Source organism: Lissotriton helveticus, chromosome 6 (assembly GCF_964261635.1).
Source record: "Lissotriton helveticus chromosome 6, aLisHel1.1, whole genome shotgun sequence".
NCBI classification, from domain to species: domain Eukaryota; kingdom Metazoa; phylum Chordata; class Amphibia; order Caudata; family Salamandridae; genus Lissotriton; species Lissotriton helveticus.
Genome location: NC_136067.1, coordinates 1,252,955,075 through 1,252,977,246, shown reverse-complemented (window position 1 = coordinate 1,252,977,246; position 22,172 = coordinate 1,252,955,075). Strand labels below are relative to the sequence as shown.

Sequence of the window (22,172 nt, the reverse complement as noted above, 5' to 3'; positions counted from 1 at the left end):
TTAAGTCATTTCCCTGTGGGCAGTTAGAAGCTTAGGGATAGATTTATGATGACTGGCGCATCACCAGGGATGTGCCAGTCATCCTGCGCCGCTGTTCCGCCACCCATGGTGTGCTGCATTTACAATGCGGCGCAGCATGGGGCAAAAATGGCACAGATGCGTGACGTATCTGTGCTGTAAAGGTGGCGCATTGCTGGAGTTGTATCGCAAGTGCGATGCAGCTCCAGCAAGGCTCAGGGGTGCCCCATCTCCACAATGTTGCGTCAAGACCTATGCCTGCTTAAAGCAGGCGCAGGGTTTTGACGCAGCTTTCTCCTATCTGATCCATGGGTGGCAGAGCAGCGGTGCACGTTAACTGGTGCATGCCTGGGGATGTGCCATTTAACATAAATCTGCCCCTTTACATTTAAGTATGTGCAGGGGACACAGAGTCGGTGAGGCTTATCCAAGGTTAAGAAGAGATGAGTCCTGTTCACTGAAAAATTAGACATAGGCTTCACCTGCTCAGCATCGCTGGACATGGCTAAATAATAGCTGCAAAATGTTACTCTTGTTAAACAATTTTACTATTATAATCTCTGAGATTTGTCTCTTACTCTGCAACATCTCATTGTTGTTATCTTTCTTTAAAGATAAAGACAACATCAACATGAGCGACAATCAGCAATCAGTTGATTTTGACCTCATCATTGAACTTGTAATTGAAACATCAGTGGATGTTGATCCCTTGGATGATTTAAATCCTGAGGATGAAGAAGAACGTGATGAGGATGCAGATTTGTCCGAATTATATGACATAGGTTGGGAAGCTGACCTGCTTGATCCTATGGAACTATAAACATTTATTTTTAAAATTTATAATAAATAAAAAGTAAAAATGTAAACCGTTTAATTTAAAAATAAAGACACCTTCAAAAACAGGTTATGTGTAGTGTCTTCAATAAAATATTAAAATATGCTCATAAAATTTGATCAGATTCACATATAAGATAGCACAGGTAACATGAATATAAATTCCATTTCTTTTCTGCTATTTCTGTATTCTAAAATTGCCATGCACTAAAAAATCTTATATGTAAAAATGTAAAGTAGTGTTTTAAGTTTTTGATTACTGTTATTGATGTACTGTTGGGTAATAGTGGTTAATAACATTTTTTAATATATTTTACCACAGATTCAACTGCAGATCATTTCAACATTTCACCATGCCAACGAAAGAAAGACTGAGAAAGGCTGCAAAACGTCAAAGACAGCAGGTGATTGAAAAAAAGCAGCAGTCCTCTAACAAAAAGATTTGTCAAGTCAACAAGAAAGCACCGGGTAAGAGTACAAAAACATTCATAAGAAATATTTGTAGTAAAAAAAATATTACTACAGAAAATGTTTCAGTCCAGAAAAAGAGAAGCAATTCAAATGGAAAGGAAAGGCCAATCAAAAATGTTACTGCTAGAGCAAGAGATAACTCTGTGCATGATAGTAGAAGGAAACAACAGTTTAGGGACATTCGTAAACGAATGTTCCGCAACAGGATAATTGGCAATTTGTTAAAAAATATTAAGAAAGGTCAACAGAAAGTGGTTTTTTATAAGAGAAAAAAAAAAGTTGAGAAAGTTATTGATCAGGCATTTGAAATTAAACGTAAGTTATTTATTTTGATAATCAATAGAATTAGGAAGCTAAACAAGGCAATTTATGATTTCAAAAGAAATAGTAGATGGAAGAGAATAGTTAATCGTAGTAATTTTTGTGAAGTTTTTTCTGGAGAATGGATGCATAGTTCAAGCTGTGAGGCATTTTTTAATGAGGAGAGTTATTTCCAGGATAATGATTTGGTGCATGCAGTTGACACCAGTGGTCGTGCTTATGAAGTGAAAGATGGTTGTCCAGTTGAAAAAGAAAAACTTGTGACAACAGAGGCAGAAGAGGTGTTAGGTAATGAGGTTTTAGGAAGACGTGCTAAGGGTCCTGTGTACACCTGGAAGTGTAGTAGTATTTGCAGTGTGCGACAGGATTCCATCAATTTGCTTTGTGATTTTGTACGGTCATTTAATAAGAAAAGTTTGAAGCAGAAAATAAGGTTGTTGCAAGAATTAGATCCTTGCAGAGTGAGAGAAGTGACAGGTTTGCATGGTCATTCACTGGCTTGTCTTTCCAGGAGAGTATGCCAGAGTGTTTTTCATCATTTCAGGATGCTAGCAGTGCATCATAATAAAGTGAGGAAATTAGTTAGAATGTTGTATTATGCTAAGAGTCCAGCAATTATGCTTAAAAAATTATGTGCTGCTCTTTTGCATGGTTCTGAAATAGATGTGAAGAATATATGTGAAGAAATTGAGTTTTGTTACTTTGGAAATAAAGAGGAGAATGTTGAAATTGACCAAGAAGAAGCGGGTGATGTGGAAGATAGTGTACAGGTTTCCAGTACAGATAATTTCCAGAGGGAAATTGCCACGTTTCAGGTCAAATCAAGTGAGAGGCCAAATTTCACTTGTGTGTGTTGTCGACGCACTTATTATAAGAATCAGACTAAGTTAGTGGATTTATATGCAAAAAGTGAAAGGGAAAATAATAGTGAATGGAAGGATTTCGCAACATACTTGATGGTAGAAAATTGTTTTGATTTGGGATTGGATCAACGTGTGTGTACTTATTGTTGTTGCAAATTAAATCAAAACCAGATGCCTGCTAGAGCAGTTCATAATAATCTGGAATTGGTTGAGATTCCTTCTGAATTGAAGGATTTAAATACTTATGAATCTATTTTGATTCAAAGTATCCATCCCTTTCAGGCTATTGTAAGAATGGAGCCAAAGACAGGGAAATTGCCTCCATCAGATTTACAGAGAGGATTAAAGGGAAGAGTTGTTTATTTGCCTCTAGATTTGAAGAAAAACATTAACACAATTGGAGTAGAAAAAGTGGACGAGGAACCTCTGGTTATCTTAGTTAATGGGGTTCCGACAAAGAATAAGAAAATATGGCAAGATTTAGTAGATGTTAGGAAAGTTAAAAAGGCAACATTGTATTTGAAAAAAAATAATAAATACTATAAGAATGTATATGTTGCAGAAGAGGAAGTAAGTGAGGAAGAGGATAGCGATTTGTGTGCTGGTCAAATTGAGAAAGTAGAAACTTCTACTAGTGAAGAAATATATGAACATTATAGTGTTCATCCTTTGCATTCCAAGGAAGTCATGGGGAATGCTATTGAGTTGTTTCAAATGAAACAAGCCAAAGGGAGTCCCATTAGTGTTTGGGAGGAAAGTTTGGAAGCTCGGTGTTTCCCACAGCTTTTTCCAACAGGTCAGGGAGGAAGATATGATGAGCGACCTCATCAAATTCCTGCTTCTGAATACCAGACTTTGCGATTGTATGCAGGAGATGCTAGGTTTCGACAATGCATTCCTTATTTGTTTCATCTCCTGTTTGAAAGCGATCTGTCTGGACTGTCATATGCAGTGAACCACATCTTGAAAAGTGGTATACACATGCAAAACATCTCGGCAAGTGACTTTATGGATAAAGTCAATGTCCAAGACAGTATTTTGGATTCTCACCTGATTAATCTCATGGCGTGTCAGCGTGGTACTAATGAGTACTGGTACCGTCGTCATGGTGATTTAAAATGTATGCTGAGGAACTTAGGTACTCCCACATGGTTCCTCACTCTGAGCTGTGCCGAGTATGGCTGGGAAGACTTACTTGAATTTCTACGAGAGGCAAATGCTAACGTAGAAAACATCGAATTCAAGACACCCGGAGAACTGTGCTCTTTGGATCCAGTCTATGTATGTAGGTACTTCAATCATAGATTTGAAGCTATGATGTCTTTCATCATGAATAAGAAGAATCCACCTCTTGGAGAGGTGTTGGATTTCTTCTGGAGAAAGGAGTACCAAGCAAGAGGTGCTCCTCATATACATATGTTGCTGTGGATCAAGGATGCACCTAAATTTGGAACGGATCCAGAAGACTCAGTGATGAGTTTTATACAACAGTATTCTACGTGTGCTGTTCCAAACGCAAAGGAGAAGAAAAGCCTAAGAGAAAAAGTTCTGCGTTTCCAAAGCCATCGATGTGGAAAGTACTGTCGTCGTAAATTCCGAAACAAGGACAAGTTCTACACCAAATGTCGTTTCGGCTTTCCACGACCGGTGATTTCTAAAGGAAGAGTAAACAGTTTGATGTCTTCGCTGCGACATAATGTGATGAAGAAATCACCTAAAAACACATACAATTTGAAGAGGAACGAAGAGTCCAAGTACATCAACGACTACAACCCGGTGATTTTGTCCATGTGGAATGCTAACATGGATATACAGTTTGTGGCTGATAACTGTATGGCTGTGGCTCGGTATGTGACGTCTTACATCACCAAAAAAGAGAAGACAGAATTGAAGGATATGTGGGAGGACATTTCCCATGAAAAGAGCCTCAGCAAGAAGTTGTACAGTTTCAGTCTGAAGATGTTGTCGCATCGAGAAATCGGAGCGTACGAATGTTCTGACCGGTTGTCTTCAGCAAGTCTCTATGCCAAGTCCAGGAGTATCATTTGGGCGAGTCTTGGTCTTGCTGCAACGCGTAATCGAGTTCTCAAACCTGTGCGGGAAATTGAGTATTTGGCGGAAAAGGAGCCAAACAGTACCGACATTTTGAAGACCAACATGTTGGATACATATTATCCAAATCGAAGCATTCACCTCGAGAATGTTTGTCTGTATGAGGTTCTTCAAAATTACATATTCAAGAGGAACATCAAAGAAGATACTGAGAAAGGAGTGTATGCTGTAATAGGAAGTGAGGGATGTCTGGTCAAGCAAAGAAAATGCCACTTGGTAAACCATCGAAAATTGAGTGGCGAATCTCCTGAAAAAAAGGAGTTTTTCTATTTAGCACTTTTGCAACTTTTCAAGCCTTGGCGTGCAGAAGAGGAACTGCTTGGAGATTTTCTCTGTTACGAAGACTCTTTCAATGCCGCCAAGGAGACCATAGAATGTCCTGCTTTTCCCAAATATGTACAAATGTTGAATGCGGAAATTGAGCAGGAAGCAATGATTGCAGCCGAGATTGCCAGAGACAGTTCTCAGGACAGTCAGAGTTCTGCTTCATTGAGTCAGGATCCACTAGGAGGACCTGTTATCGAAAATGAAGCTGCCACTGCTATGAATGAAGTGGAAAGAGCCATGGCACATGCTCAGGAGGATGCGGTTAACTTAGAAGAGTTGGAAAGACAACTCAACGTTGAGCAGAGGAAAATATATGACGAAGTTACCATGCAAATTGATCATGGATTAAGTCATGACAAGAAAGAGTGCTCATGTACGTCGTTGAAGCCTGTCCGACTGTACGTGAGTGGAGAAGCGGGAACTGGAAAAAGTTTCCTCATTAAAGCAATTTCATGCTATTTGCAGGAAAGGACAGAGTCATCGCTGTCTTGTGTTGTCACCGCTCCAACTGGACTGGCAGCACATAACATTAAAGGGATTACTTTACATCGTTTACTGATGCTGCCAGTGGAGCATGACAACAAATTACAATATCACAAGCTATCTGGAGATGCTTGTTTTGAAGTTTCAAGAATCTTGAGGAAAATGAAACTTCTTATCATTGACGAAGTAAGCATGGTTTCCAATGTCATGCTTGCCTTTGTGCATTTGAGAATGCAAGAAGTTCTCAAAACAGAGTATGATGTGTTATTTGGTGGCAAACACATCATTGTTTTCGGAGATCTTCTGCAGCTGACACCAGTGAAAGGGCAACCTGTGTTCAAAATGCTCACGCATGAAGATACCAGGAAGTGCCTAGGCAGCATTGGCAACGTCAATATATGGTTAAACTTCAATTATGCTGAACTGCATGAAAATATGCGTCAGGCGAAGGATGAAGTTTACAAGACTATTCTACAAGATGTTAGAATTGGAAAAGTGACCGAGCATGGGAAAGAAGCTTTACATGCACGATTACTGTCAAATTTATATCCAGAACAAGATGTTGTGCCTGAGAATATTTTTCAGAAAATTACTGAGAAGAAATCTGGAATATGTTTGATGCCAACTCTTTCAGAATGTGCCAAATTCAACAACAAAATGTTGCATTTAGAAAAGCAAGAGATTGTGAAACTGGAAGCTATTGACAGAGTAGAGCATATGGGATCAACAATTATTTTGTCTGAGAATCTGAAAACAAAATTGGATTCATTAGAGAAGAGTATATCTAAAACTGCAGGTTTTGAAAAGACTCTGAATGTGTGCTTGAACTGCCGTATAATTTTAAGAAGGAATTTACATGTTGAAAGAGGTCTGGTAAATGGATCAATGGGTAATGTTGTTGATTTTGTAAAATACAGAAATAGAGATGGAATTGAATTTTTAAAAATTAAATTTGATGGCATTGAGGAAGTACAGCTAATTGGTCGTTGTTCTGCTAGATTTTTGCTTGTAAAAGACTTATATGTTCGCCGTAAGCAGTTTCCTGTTTGCTTGGCATATGCGGTGACAATCCATAAATCGCAAGGTTTAAGTGTAGACAGTGCATTGGTGAATATTGGCAGTTCTGTGTTCAAGGAGGGTATGGCATATGTGGCATTGTCACGAGTTAGAACTTTATCGGGATTGTACTTGATTGAGTGTGATGTCACAAGCATTTGTGCGGATCTAGATTGTGTTAAGGAATACAATAGGTTAAGAAGAGAGTATGCGCCACATTTGCCTCAATATCCTTTGTTTGAGAAACGTGTGGTAGGCCGGAAACGAAGAAATGTGACCAATACTAGGGAGGTTGTAGCAAAAAGACGAAAAGTCGATGAACCTGAAATTATAAGCAGAAACAAAAAGGATTCTGTTGAAGATGTTGTTGGTTTTCAATTTGAAAACAGTTCTGGTGTCAACTGCTATGCTAATGTAGTGGTTAATGTTTTGTTTTCTCTAGAAAATGTAAAAGAAGAGATTGTGGTCAATTCTGATCAAAGATTTTGCAGTTTGTTAAATTCTGTGTTAGAGAAATGTAGCACTGATAGAACAAACATAGAAAGTGTGTCTGAAATTCGAAATCTGTTAGACAGATGTTCAGGCCAAACACAATTCTCTCAAAATATTCAGCAAGATTGTCAGGAGTTTTTAATGTATATGCTTGATGTATTGCATGCTGAAGGTGTAGATGTAGATCAGCTGTTTGGGCTTTCTTATCAATGGCAGCATGACTGTGAGAACTGTATGGTATCAAGTACTACTAGTGTAGACTCAGAAAGATTTATATATTTAACTTTGCCAGACAGTAAATCAGTCTCCTTTAATAAGCTAGTAAAAGCAGCTGATCACAACATGGAGTGTAGCCAATGTAAATCTGAAATGATGTCCACATTATTTATACGAACATATGGCCAGTATGTCATTTTAATGTTCCAACGATGTAGGCCTGATGGAACAAAATTGACAACTTTAATTAAAAATTTTGTGGCTTCGCAGTTGTCAATATCAGGAAGGACTTTTGTAACTGCAGCAATTATATATCATGACGGTCCTTCAATAACATCAGGACATTACACAGCTTATTTAAAGTCTAGAAATGGCTGGTCATTCTGCAATGATTCTGTTTTAATTTTCAAAAAAAAATTGCCGTATGACCTTAAAAACTCTTACCCGGTGTTTTTAAAACCAAAATTTTAGGGAAAGAATCTCGGGATGTGCTCTGTGGAATTTCAAGAAGTTCTAATGGCTCCTACACGATTTGGCCTTGAGGATAAGTGTAGTTCAGAGACATAACTTCTAACCATAAGACTGGACGTCATGGAGAAATAAGTGCACTTTGAATGAGTTCAGAAAAACGATTTCTTTTTATAAGCTAATTGAAGCAGCCAATCAAAACATAGAGTAGAGGGAATGTAAGTCTGCAATGCTGTCTACTGTTTTACATTGCTTTGTGATTTAAAGTGATGTAGAGAATTAAATAATTGTAGTAGTCATAGAGGTAGTGTAAGTCTGCTTCATAGTAAGCAGTATCAGTGTCATAGGAAATGTAGAACATGACTGAGCAAGAAGGGGAAGATATTACTATTCCAGGATTGTGAAAATGATCTTCAACATTTTAATTCTGAAAGTTGCAGAAATGCCAAATGACGGGATTGGCTTACAAGAAATCCAAGAGTTATAAATGGCTCTGACAAGATTTGGCCTTGTGGAAACTTGTGGTAGAGAGCAAGAAGTCATTTATTGCATGTAACATGTTTTTAAAAACGATGGAGGTTTTCTTTCAGAAAGTGGCGGGCTGAAAGTAATAACAGCACAACAGAGTGTAAGCTGTTCATAGGACATCCTTTGACGTCATGGAAAGTAAGTTAACTTTAAGGAGTTCTGAATTCTGATTTGTTATGTTGTATGGGTTTTTTAAACACAATCATTTTGATTGTGTTTTTTTTTCCCCGCTGTTATATGATGAATACCTTCAAGTCACTGTTTTTAGTGAATTTTGATACATTCTGAGAACAGCAAAAATAAACCATTTAACATGTATAATTAATTCTGTACTGTTTGCATTTATGATGTATATGTAGAACTGTGTAGGAGGCATGGAGAAGGTGAGGCTTCTGTAAGTGTCAAAGTTGTTGCATGCAGTGCTGCACTTCTGCGTACTCTTTCATATGCTGGACTACATCTGCACAATGAGATACCTAAGCAAAGGAAACACAAGTGATGTGATTGTGAAATGAGCAAAAGAAATTGCACGTATTTCAATTACATCACCTGTGTTTCCTATCATTACGAATCACATTGTGCAGATCAAGTTTAGGTCTGTCCAGGGAAACAGAGGAGGTTTGGCCTTTGTTCAAGAGTGCAGTGGACATGACTCACTTCATTGGTAGGCCTGCAAATGTATTATCTTCTCTGTACTCTTCAACAACTCTAAATTTCATCTGCAACCCTGAGTAGGCCTCACCTCAAACAAACCTCTGGATAGGACACATCTTATTGGCATCCTGAAGCAATCATTTAAAATGTTAGTGTCTTGCGACACTTTTCTGAGACAACAGCAATGCAAAAGATGCACCATGTTTTAAGATAGGCCTCACTTCATCTGCAACAAGATACTGTTAGTTTAAAATGTATATCTTTAGGACTGTGTAGGGGGCCTGGAGAAGCAGAAGCTTCTGTAAGTGTCAAAGTTGTTGAAAAACTGTTTGTCCTTCAATCTTTTCCCTTGTCTTTTGTAATTTTTAAATACATGTTTTAATATTTTTCAAATGTTTGTTCTCTCTTTCACAGATTGAAAGTATAAAAACAAAAAGTGAGTAATTTAACGACAATTATAAGGTAAATGTTTTGTACTCTTTTCGTTACATTTCTATCACATTTAACTTCTATTAGTTCCACTGCTTCATTTCTTTAACCCTCAGTTTCCTGCCTTTGCTACTTCCCTCATTCCTTTCTCTATTACCTACTTACTCAACTCCTTCCACTCTTTTTCTCAGTCCCTCTCTTCTCATAGTTCCTCACTCTTGTTCACTCACTCCGTCTCTATTACTCTTAGTGTCTTTGACTGATCACTCTATCACTACTTGTTCATAATGCTTTCTCTGTGTAGTTGAAGCACACTAAGGGGCATATTATGAACACAGCCAATAAAATTATTGCTGTTTTTATTGGCAGAAAACTGGTGCAAAAGTGGTTTTAGCAGCGGTTTTCTGCCGCAAAAGCGGCTTTAGCGACACATTTCTGACGATAAAAGCTGCAAAACTTTTATTGCCTATGTTGATGATATGGCTCTATGTTACCTACATTTCTTTGCTGTTTCAATTAATCTTTTTCTGTTATTTTTTGTTTTCTGTTTTCTATTTTTTCTCTCTGTTATTCCCCATGTTTTAATCTTATTTTGAACATTCACTCACATTCTCCAAGAAACTCTTCTTTGTTATTGTTCTACTCTCTTTTTTTTTCTTTCACTTCCTTATCTATTTTGTTTTTCACAATTATACCCTCTTCCGTCTTTTCTTCGGTAAATAGATCTATTAAACAGTATCTCTTCTTTACTCCCTATAGCTGTCTTTCTTTTAACATCACTCTCTGTTTACTTTCCTTATACTTACTCTTTTTTTTTTTTTTTTTTTTTTGGGTTAGCTCCCGGTCCGCGTACCGGGAAGCTAACCGGGAAGCGAACCAAAAGAAATAGAGCTTGCCAGAGTGCTAAACATTCTAGCAATTTTTTTTGAAAGGGGAGGTAGTTCTGAAAAGAACTTTTTTTAATGTTTTTGTTGTTTTATATATATATATTTTTTTTTTGAACATTTTTTGTTTTTTTTGTATTTTTTGAACGATTTTATATTTTTTTGGGTTTTTTGGGGGGGGGGAACAACAAAAAACAGGCATTGAAAAGGGCTCAACAGGAGCAAAAAAAAAATTACTGGGGGCGGTTAGGGCAATTATGATTGTTGTAAGCTAGGTTTATTGAATTGATACTCATGTTGCCACATGCTATCAACGCACCACAGTGCATACAAGTATGTTTCATGTGGCCAAAATTCTCTTGGATGTTTGGCACAGTTTCCCGTGCCTCTGCTGGTGTCAATGATATTGACGATCTTGACCTGGCCACAGGAGTTGATGTTGGATTTTGTTCCATATCCCGTATTTCCGCCCGGCTGTAATTGAGTGGATGCCTCCTGGTCATGTGCCTATGCATGGTATAGTTCCCATAACTATACTTTTTATCAGTCCCTCTTGATAATTTATCTTTGCAGATGAGGCAGGTGACATACCTCGCATTCACTTTCTTTTGCCCTGGAGGGATTGAATAAAACTGCCAGATGAAACTGGCTTTCCTATGGGAAACCCGGGGCATCTCTTCCAAGAACTGTGGTTCTTCTCTCTCCTCTTCCTCTATTTCTTCTTCTTCCTCCTCTGTGTTGGTCATGACCTGGGGAGGTGGTCCTCTCTTCCCATGAGGAGGTGGAGGTGGTGGTGGGGGTGCACCAGCTGAAGCAACTACTGAAGCCATTTCTCAAGTATTAATAAAGGTCTTCCTCTCACAATGATGAAAGTCAGAGTGAGGAAAGAAGGAGGGGTTTTCATCATTTGGGAAAAACAATAGTTCTCAACCAATGAAAAGTGTTATTTTTAGGTCACCTGACCTAGCCTTACATGATTATGAAACCAAAAGTGAAATGAACCAATGAAAAGTGTTATTAACAAGTCACATGACCTGTTATGCTTACGTTACGCGCTCCGGTCCGCGCCCCGGATAGCTTCCGGGTCGCTGCGCTTCGCGCCTCGGTCCGCGCCCCGGGGCACTTCCGGGTGCGCTAACGCGGTACGTCATAAGACGCATTACGCGGCAACGCGATACGTCGCGCTTTCGCGACGCGCCCCGGATCGCTTCCGGGGAGCTGCGTTTCGCACCTCGGTCCGCGCCCCGGGGCACTTCCGGGTGCGCTAACGCGGTACGTCATAAGACGCATTACGCGGCAACGCGATACGTCGCGCTTTCGCGACGCGTCACGATGTTGATTTCTAAAGCGGCAGTTGCGCAAACGGAACGTTTACCGGTTCGCGGACCGGGTCGCGGCATCAATTTAAGCTAACGGAAAGCTTTCCGGTTCGCGGACCGGGAGCGAAACAAAAAAAATATTTAATTTTTTTTTATTAATAAACATATAAAATATATTTTGGGATTTAAAGAAGAATACATTTTACAGCTATAGATATTAGCTTTTAAAAAACCAATGAAATTCACTGAAAAAACCATAGGTTATAGACCATATATAGTTAGGAATTAGCATTTACAAAACCTTGAAAATTCACTGAAAAAACCATAGGTTATACACCATATATAGTTAGGAATTAGCATTTAAAAAACCTTATTTTACTCACACAAAACCATTGAAATTCCATATATAGTTAGTTGTACTAACTATATATCGCGCACCCGCAATCCACTGCTGATCATGTCACATATTACATCATTCATGACATGGTCAGTGACATCACTGATGACATCACTGATGAAATCTCAAATGACATCACTGATGACATCACTGATGACATCTCATTTGACATTACTGATCACATCACTGATCACATCATTCATGTGATAATACGATGAAGCTCTTCAGACTCTAATATAACCTTAGATACACTCAGTGTAAACAGACACTCACAGACTGTCACTCATCCATGGAGTTACTCACACACCTAGTCAGTCATGCAAAGAATCAATCACACCTCCATTTCCTCAACTATACAGTTATACACACCTTACTTATTCAAACATATACTAACACATATTTACTCTCTTATACAATCCCTGATACAAGTTCACAATGATCCATACAGCCACTCACACATTCACTGGCTCTTTTGCACAGTTATTTATATATGTCAACTCTCACATGTACTGTGTTTTACATATGTACTTACTTTGACATGTAGCACTGAGATATCCATTCACTCACCAATACACTGATGCACACAGTCAACCGCCCATACAGCTGTTTCCACATGCACTTTTGAACCCATACATCTAGTGAATCAACTGCTCACACATCTATGCACAGAGTCATACACCTCCCAGCCACCCACACACACACTCAGTCTCCCATACAAATACTTGGGCAACCAATCAATAACCCATATAGTTACTCATATAGCTACTGAACAACACATGCAGCAGTTTTCAGAACAACAGACATAATGATGCACAAATTAAGAGTTTAGTCACTAACCCATGCACTCAGTGAGACACATTTAATCACTCATTCATACAGTCAGTCATGCACCTACTAAATCCTTCATCCAGACACTTATACATCCACTCATTCTTAAATATGTAAGACATATTTTAACTTTACAGAAAAATACAGTCACTGGATGTTGTCATCAGTGATGTCATTTGAGATGTCATCAGTGATGTCATCAGTGATGTCATTTGAGATGTCATCAGTGATGTCATCAGTGATGTCACTGACCATGTCATGAATGATGTAATATGTGACATGATCAGCAGTGGATTGCGGGTGCGCGATATATAGTTAGTACAACTAACTATATATGGAATTTCAATGGTTTTGTGTGAGTAAAATAAGGTTTTTTAAATGCTAATTCCTAACTATATATGGTGTATAACCTATGGTTTTTTCAGTGAATTTTCAAGGTTTTGTAAATGCTAATTCCTAACTATATATGGTCTATAACCTATGGTTTTTTTCAGTGAATATATATATATATATCTATTTCACTGGGGGTGAATGTATGATTTATTCAGCATTCCGTCTGGACTATTCCCATGAGGCACAGGATCAAGACTAATTTTCATATAGCTGGGTCTAAACTGGGGTGGCATGGTGAGCAAAAGAACTTTGGACTTAACCCAGATCTCTTGACTGGGTTTGAATGTTTGATTTATTCAGCATTCTATCCATCATTTGTTTGCATAGCACTTTTCACCCTAAGTGGGATGGGTATGCCCCCACGTTGGTCCCTTGCTCACTGTGCCACTGGATTCAAGCTAGCCTGGCTGATGAAGGGTAATACCCAGAAACAGGTCCCAGGATGCTTGTTTCCGGTCCAGCGAGGACCTGGCTTGGCAGTATGGTCTGGACTGTTCACATAAGGCACAGGGTCAAGACTGATTTGCATATGGCTGGGTCTAATTTGGGGTGGCACGGTGAGCCAAAGAAAGATGGGTTTAACCCAGATCTCTTGACTAGGGGTGAATGTATGTTTTATTCAGCATTCTGTCTATCATTTGTTTGTGTACCATTGTAGATATGACCCTGCAGTGTGCACTGCTGGACCATCACTGAAAATGATGTTCCGGCGGTGCAGGGGCTTTGTGAATGAGGCCTTTCATGTAGAGGATAGCTTAGGTTTATAAATGTTGAATTTATATCTATTGAGTCTTCTATCATGCTTTTATGTTCTGCGATTAATATTTGAAAACTGTTGATAAGATATTTGGTACATTAGATGACTCATTATTGTATATATGTTGGGCCCGATTCACAAAGGTAAAATGAGACGAAAGTCTAACTTTACAACCTTTGGTAGTCACAAAGGGCATTTACTACTCGTAAATGCCCTTTCTGAATACTGAAACATGTAAAGTTCAACTTTTGGTAATCATAGAGGGTATTTACTTGTAGTAAATGTCCTTTGTGAATACCAAAAGTCGTAAAGTTAGACTTTCGTCCCAGTTTACTTTTGTTAATTGGGCCCGTTATCTTTTATAGATAAGAATGATACTAAACTGTCATTTTATGTTTCCATTTTCTTAGATCGCATGTATGGAACCTGTGAGATTGATTGGACAAAAGCCAGCTTCTCCACAATATACAAGTCATATATTGTGACCATCTTCATATGCTGTTTTTTCCTCCCTGTCCTGGTAATGTGCTTCGCATATGTTTCCATAATTATTAAAGTGAAGTCCAGTCATGTTCTGGGAAGTGTTGGAGATCCTACTGAAAGACAGAGACGAATGGAACGAGATGTCACAAGGGTAAGCATATTTTTTCTAAAACTCTGGTTTAAAGTAAACAGACTTTGGCATTGCCAATAGGTGTTGCCCATTGGTGTGGTTTAATATGATGATGCATACAAACAGCAAGCACGCACGTGTTTGTAGGTGCAGATATCTTGGCTTTGGAAATGTTTCTTGGACTAAGGAATTCTCTTCTCTGCTGTTATTTCACTTCAATAATAAGGACAGAAGATGTTGTATCACTGTCAATCAAGCAAGCAATCAAACAGCATTTGTAAAGTACAACACAGTCACCCCTAGGGGTATCTGGGAGTTTTTTTTCTCAGAATAGCACCACTCTGTTGACCATGCAGATAACAGCGAGGCGTCTGTTGAATAGAAGGACCTGGTACCTGCCTCGCTTTCACTGATATTCTGCCACAGAAGTACTGGCCTACCGGGCAAACAAGTAAGGATGAGAAGTCAATGCATTTGAAAGGCTAGAGAAAGGCCATGTCAGTTGCATGTCAATTAGAGCCTGGACATATGATTGACATGACTGATTCTACTCCTCCAACTAAAATTCCTTGGCGGAATTCCAAATGTCCTGTAAAGCAGTCCATAAATTATACTGACTTTTGATCAAAATTATCGGTCCAATATTCACATTTTCTTGGAAGAAATTAACACAACTGCTTTGTAAAGTAAGACTTATCTAAATATAGTTTTACCCAATTTGCCTTGAAATGCATTTCATACTTTACCACATTTCCTAAACATTCTTGTGGGGAAATATCTATGGGCACTGCATGGGGAAAGATGTGCACCCCTGCCATGAATGTCCCAGCTGCAACAATATCTGGATCCCTGGTACTGATCTTTGATTATAGGGATACATGGATCATGCATGTGTCTATAACTTAGGCTTGTCTCATGGTAATACAGTCTGTTTACACTGAGAAGGGCTGATAATTAGTGCACACATAAATTATGAGTGCATCCCTGGTTTGGGCACACCTTAGGTTCTTTACAAAAGACTCCTCTTAGGTCTGTGTAGATAGTATTGTTTATTAGGTTGTAGTTTAACTTGTATGAGATATTTTCATCATATCATATCATATTCAAGTTTTTACATCTTTTGAAGGTTATTCGTACATGACATTCTGTGGTATCTCCCACTCGCCTTCCCCCCCCCCCTGGCAGCTCCGCATGTAATGGAATTGCTCGTGGTGACATCACTTAGAATGTCACCATGACCAAGATTCCAATGCGAGCGCCGCGGAGGCTAGTGAGCTGTCACCTGTTGTGGCTGTCGCTGTTGGCTGAGGTCGCTGCGTTCCCAGTACTAACGAGCTTTAAATAAATACTTACGTGACCTGCATCTTACTTGTGTCCGTCATCTTTAGTGGATGTTACAGTGGCGACGAGTGTCAAAAGGGGACAGCGACCTCAACACGCTCGAGAGGCGAAGAAAAAGAAATATTGACGTGAAGCCAGCGGAAATTGAATGTAAGAAACTCCGGTGGTGTCTGATAGCGTGGAGTTTTACGAGCAACAAGTGGAGGAAATCGCGGCGAGTTGGAGTTCAGCAGGCTATTGCTGAGAGTGAAGAATACCAGCCGCTACTATCTTTACAGTAAGGAGTAGGGGGTAACCTTTGGCTGGAGTCAGCAGCGTGAAAGGCAGCGAACACAGGCGGCTGGCAAGCCGTTAGCTGGCGGTGCGTGCTGGGCAGCTGAAGTTCTCAAGAGAATCGAAGAGCAGTGGTGAGTCGCAAGGCGATTTTCAGGCTGGGTGACTGTCATAGCTGGGCCACGTCAGTGTGAGGAAGCAAGGGCTCCCGCCGAACATAGGCGGTTGAAGGCGAATGCTAGCATGGAAGTGACCGGCGGGGAAGCGGCGCGTGAGAGTGTGAATACGTCATAGGATACACTCGGCAAGACGGCATTACAGGCAGTAACCAACATAATCCCAATGAGAGTCGAGAAATGGCCTTACCTTCATCGCGACGAGTGGGCAAATATGTGCTTCCCCTTTGAAGTTGGAGCCATCTTAGCGCAGGCGGCATAGACTTCCGTAAACAGCTTTCCTGCTGTGTGACTGAGGGGAGGTACATCGCATTGGCCTTTGAGAGACTGGTGGTGTTCAGTGATAAGGAACAACAACAGCGCATTTTTCAAGCACAATTCACCTCAGTAGGAACTGACGTGGGCGCCATAGTGCCTCCCAGTGGACAAAAGGAAAAATATCGTCCATTACCACCAGCATTGAGATACTGTTAAGGGTTTAATCCTAGGCAAATCCTCGTGAATGTTACATGTAAAATATCCTGCGCTTTGTAGAGATTTCAGTTGGCATTCCTTCCTACCCCTTTGAACTAAAAAAGACGTATTTTCTGGTGATTCAGGGTGGGCCCATTGGGATATTGTCATTATGCAGAGTGTGACGCCTCCACCTTTCTTCCTAACTAACCCTGGGGAACCTGCTATACAATGGAAAAAATGGAATAAGTGTGTTTTTGAATTATGCTACTGTGTGTTGCCCAAATCTAGGGTTAGAAAGGAAAGTGGCCCTATTGTCATACTACCTGGGGCAGAGGGGGAAGAAGTTTTGGATCACCTCCCAGACCAAGGGGCGCAGGAAGCAAGGGGTCTGAATGAGTTGGAAGTCAGCCTGAAGAAATTAGATTTACACTTCCTTCCTAAGACTAGCACCATAACGGAGAGATACCATTTCGGGAAGAGGGTACAAAAGGAAGGAGAATCCGTAGAAGATTTTGTGTCTGATCTACGCAAACTAGCCGCGACATGCAAGTTTGGGGGCGCAAGTGAAGAAAGGATCAGGGACCAGTTTGTGTTAGCGTGTAGGACGGAACGTATACATGAGGAGTTGTGGTTGAAAGACGACCCACCACTGAGGGAAGTTTTAATAGTTGCTAAACAGGTAGAACACATGCTGCAGTGCGTCAGTGAAATTAAACAGGACAGTGGTGAGAAAGGAAGTGAAGACAAACCCAAAGTGAGCAAAGTCGTGACTGAATGTGCAGCTGTGTCCATGGTCAAAGGTCAGAAAATAGTATGTAAAGAGCAGAAAGAGAGCAAAATGGGATGGTCATTCAAGGGTACCTGTTATAGATGCGGAAAGCAAGGGCACATGGCCAATGACAAGGAGTGCCCTGCCCTCTAATTCACATGCAACAAGTGCGGCAGGAAAGGTCATTTCAGGCAATACTGCAGGAGTGGTCAGGGAGTAAGCAAACAGAGTAAAGCAGGACGAACACAGTATGTGATGAAATAGTCTTGCAAGTAGGTGTAGGTCAGGTCTGCAGTCCCAAAGACACCATAAGAGTAAAGGGCACTGAAGTAGAGGCATTGTTTGATTCCTGTTCAAGAATAACAATCATCAGCGCAAAGGAAATTTCACGAGTGTCCAAGGGGAGGATTAGATTGAGTAGGATGGATATAAGGCATGGGGGATATGCTGGTCGCCCCATCTCGATGAAGGGTTATTTCTGGGACACAGTAGAATACAAGGACAGAACGACAGTGTCCAAAGTCTATGTGTCTACAGTCGGCGACAACATCCTGGGCTGGCAGGCACAGAAGGAGTTAGGGGTCTATCTAAATCCCAACAGGAATCCTCAAATCCTAATAAAAAGAAGTACAAGAATCAAGGGAAGACTTGGCAACGGAGTTCAAAGAAGTATTTAGAGAAGAATTTGGGTGTCTGAAGAATTACTGCCACAAGATCAAACTGAAAGAAAACGCGAACCCTATAGTAGCCAAGGTAAGGAAGCTACCCATTGCCATCCAAGAAGCGGTGAAGATTGAACTGGAGAAACTGTGCAAAGCAGGAGTCATCGAACCTGTGGAGGCGACGGAGTGGTTGGCGCCAATTGTAGCAGCTCAGAAAAAAGATGGGTCGGTTCGTTTGTGCATTGACCTTAGGGCTTTGAACAAGGAGGTCGTGGTCGACCGGTTCCCACTGCCCAACATCACTCAGATGATGAGCATGCTAGAGGGCGCAAAAGTGTTTTCCACGCTTGACCTCACCTCAGCTTATTTCCAGATCAAGTCGCAAGAACTCACGGCGTTTGTGACGCCCATGGGCGCATTCAAGTTCAAGAGGATGCCTTTCGGCTTAGTATCGGCTGCAGCCGTGTTCCAGAGACTCATGGGCAACATCTTGAGAGAGATCCCTGGCGTCCTATGCCACCAGGATGATGTGTTGGTATTCGCAAAAGACAATGAAGAACACGACAAGAGGTTAAGGCAAGTGCTGGCCAGGTTTAAGTCACAAGGACTAACGGTGAGAAGAGAAAAGTGCATGTTTGGCTGCAAGGAACTGGATTTTTTTGGGACATAAGGTAACAGCAGGAGGAGTCTGTCCGAAAGCAGAGCTCCAAAACACCATTACGAACTTAGTGCCCCCGAAGAGCAAAGATGAGATCAAGTCCTTCATGGGAATGCTGGAATTTTACAGCAAATTAGTACGGAACTTTGCAAGAAGGACATTTGCAATACGACAGTTGCTGAAAAAAGATACAGTGTTCAGCTGGAGTGATGAGTGCCAAAGAGAGTTTGAAGACGTGAAGAATGCACTCGCAGAAGCACCCAGCCTCAAGTCTTTCATACCCAATCGTGTGACTGTAGTCACCACCGAAGCAAGTGCCAAGGGGCTAGGGGCGGTCCTCACCCAACTAGGACCAGGCGGAGAAGAAATGATAGCTTTCACCTCGAGATCTCTACAGAAGTCAGAGAGCAATTACTCTGTGATTGAAAAGGAGGCCTTGGCGGTATTCTGGGCCATGAGCAAATTCAGGGACTTCCTATGGGGGACAAAGTTCATTCTTCGGACGGACCACAAGCCATTGATAGAGGTTTTCGGCAAGAAGGGCCTTGATGCAATCTCTAGCAGGATAAGACGTTGGGTTGTAAGCCTCCAAGAGTACACATTCAGTGTTGAATATGTCCCTGGAACACGAAATTTTGCTGCAGACTGCTTGTCACGACTGGTGAGGGAAAATGATGGAAACTAAATGAATGACAAAGTGGAAGAGGAGATTGAGGACTATCAAAAAGAAAATGTGTGCGCAATAATTCAGGGAGCCTTAGGAGAAGAAACATGGAAAGAAGCATTAAAGTCAGACGAGGTTTTGGATGCTGTGTGCAGAAGAATAAAAAGCAGATGGAAACTTGAAGATAAGCGGGACGATGCTCTACGGCCATTCTGGATCGTCAAAGATGAACTGTCTGTGGTCGACGAATGCTTGTTCAGAGGGACGAGGCTGGTACCTCCCACAGCGGTGAGGGAAAATCTGGTGTATACCGCCCATGATGGCCACCTGGGCATCACTAAGACCAAACAGAGATTGAGAGAAGACTACTGGTGGCTGCGCATGGGCCTTGCCTTTGAAAGCAAAGTAAGATACTGTATCCCGTGCAACATCAGCGACAAAGTGCTGAGACAACTAACACCTCCAATGGTGTGTAGGCCACCCCCATCAGGACCTTGGGAAGAATTGGAGTTAGACATCGTTGGCCCACTGACGGGAGAAGTGCGCTCACGGTACATTCTGGTGCTCATGGATCTGTACTCCAGATGGCCGGAAGTGAAGATAGTAAGTGAAATCACAACGAAGACCGTCATTGAGTTCCTCCAAGAATTGTTCATTAGAGAGGGGCTACACAGCAGTCTACTCACGGACAATGGGGTGCAACTGTTTTCGAAAGAGATGAAAGACTTCCTTGAAGAGAGGGGAATCACACACAAACGTTGCGCCTTGTACCACCCAGAGACCAATGGAATGGTCGAACATTTCAACAAGACTCTCAAAGAGAGCATTCAGTTGGCAAAGACCAGCGGCCTGAACTGGAAGGAAGAAGTTTGGAGACGGATAGAAGCGTACAGGTTTACACCGCACCAGACAACGGGCGTCACCTCTTTTGAGTTGCTCCGGGCAAGGATACCCAACACCAAACTATCGCCAGGCTGGATGGGGTGGCACAAGGCATGGTCAGACCACTCCAAAGAATCGAAGGGGCTAGAGAGACAGAGGGAAGCCATGGTTGACAGGAAAGAAAGGTACGATAAACTCCACTCTACACAAGAGGCTGGATTCAAAGTAGGAGATGACATTAAGATCAAAACACCCACTGGGAGGGCAAGTTGGTCTGAATACAGTAGGCCCACTAAGATTACAAAATTGTTTAGGAATGCTGTGAAGACCCAGGAAGGAAAGATCTGGAACCTGGGAAGAGTAGTGAGGTACCACCCCCCTGGGCAGGATTCCTGTGAGAAAGGAGGGCGTGAGAACAATTCAGTGGGGAGCAAGGGTCCCCCTCCCAGAGAACAGGGGACGGTCCTTCACCTGGTTGGTAGGACAAGCCGGAGAGTGACCAGACCGCCCAGACATTTGGAGCAATATGTGACGATGTAATTCTCTGTTGTATATCGTTGTTTTCTGATGGTTCAATTCTTATGTCTCAAACCGTAGGGAAGGGGGATGTGTGGTATCTCCCACTCACCTCCCCCCCTCCCTGGCAGCTCCGCATGTAATGGAATTGCTCGTGGTGACATCACTTAGAATGTCACCACGACCAAGATTCCAAAGCGAGCGCCGCGAAGGCTAGTGAGCTGTCACCTGTTGTGGCTGTCGCTGTGGCTTAGGTCGCTGCGTTCCCAGTACTCACGAGCTTTAAATAAATACTTAAGTGACCTGCATCTCACTTGTGTCCGTCATCTTTAGTGGATGTTACACATTCTTTAAATGCTCCGATGCATTTCGGGCTCAGCAGCCCTTTTTCTAGAAGTTCTGTGAATCAAAACAGAACAAGATACAGCCATAACTAACAAAACATGTCACATTTCTCAGCAACTTAGAGTTAATACAAAGCATATTGTGTAGTGAAAGCATGCTCGCGAATCGAGTGTAATCCAAAGGGAGGTGACGAAGAGTGAGAGGGGGTGAAATAAAGGTGAAACGAATACGCGGTGTGATGGAATAACGGTCGATATGGTAAAGCGAACTTACATGACTGAATGTCCGGCGCTTAAACCGCTAGGGTGCTGTAGGAACAGATAGAACACCAAGTTTAATGTGAGGCGCTCGCGCAACCAAGACGCCTCGCCAATATTCGAGAACCGGTGGAATCGGTTTGAGGACCCACTTACTTTGTAAATCGATACTCCAGCGAAGTCGTTTTCGGAATCTCGTACAAGCGGATAGCTTGAGAGTTAATTAACGCAACGTATAGGTCATGTGACTGTGTTTTTTTTTTACAAGCTAACGTCATGGGCTCAGTGAGATTCACGTGGGAGGTGAAACCGAAAAGTAGGACTAAGGCCGGCGGCCATGTTGGAACGGTGAAGGTGTGTAAAGTGAATGCATGGTGCAATAAAGATGCAAGCGACCTGAGTCCGATCTTGAAAAAAAAAAACATAACATGTGACAAGTTATCAATCTAGGCAACATCCAAAGTACATAAGGCATCAGAACGCCACTGAAAACAGTGGTTAAATGAAGCAGCTAAATTCAGTCCTGTCATTAAGCCCGAAGGGTTTCATGGCTTGAAGACGATAAATTCAGGATGTCTCACGTTGTAACAACACTTTATTATTGTCCTTACCCTCACGTTTTTCAATGATTTCAAGGACCAAATATTTTAGTTGAGCAATGCTATGTTTGTTCTCCAAGAAATGTACAGCGAAGTTCGATTTCTCATTTC

General features: G+C 41.3%; 1 protein-coding gene across 1 annotated transcript in view; it reads left to right on the top strand.

Moving 5' to 3' along the window:
• LOC144763399 (visual pigment-like receptor peropsin) overlaps window positions 1-22,172 on the top strand; it is an 874,070-nt gene that overhangs the window by 740,588 nt on the left and 111,310 nt on the right. The window contains exon 5 of the mRNA XM_078648972.1: window positions 14,261-14,484. Coding sequence (XP_078505098.1) covers window positions 14,261-14,484 — 224 coding nt within the window. The remainder of the gene's footprint in view (window positions 1-14,260; window positions 14,485-22,172) is intronic.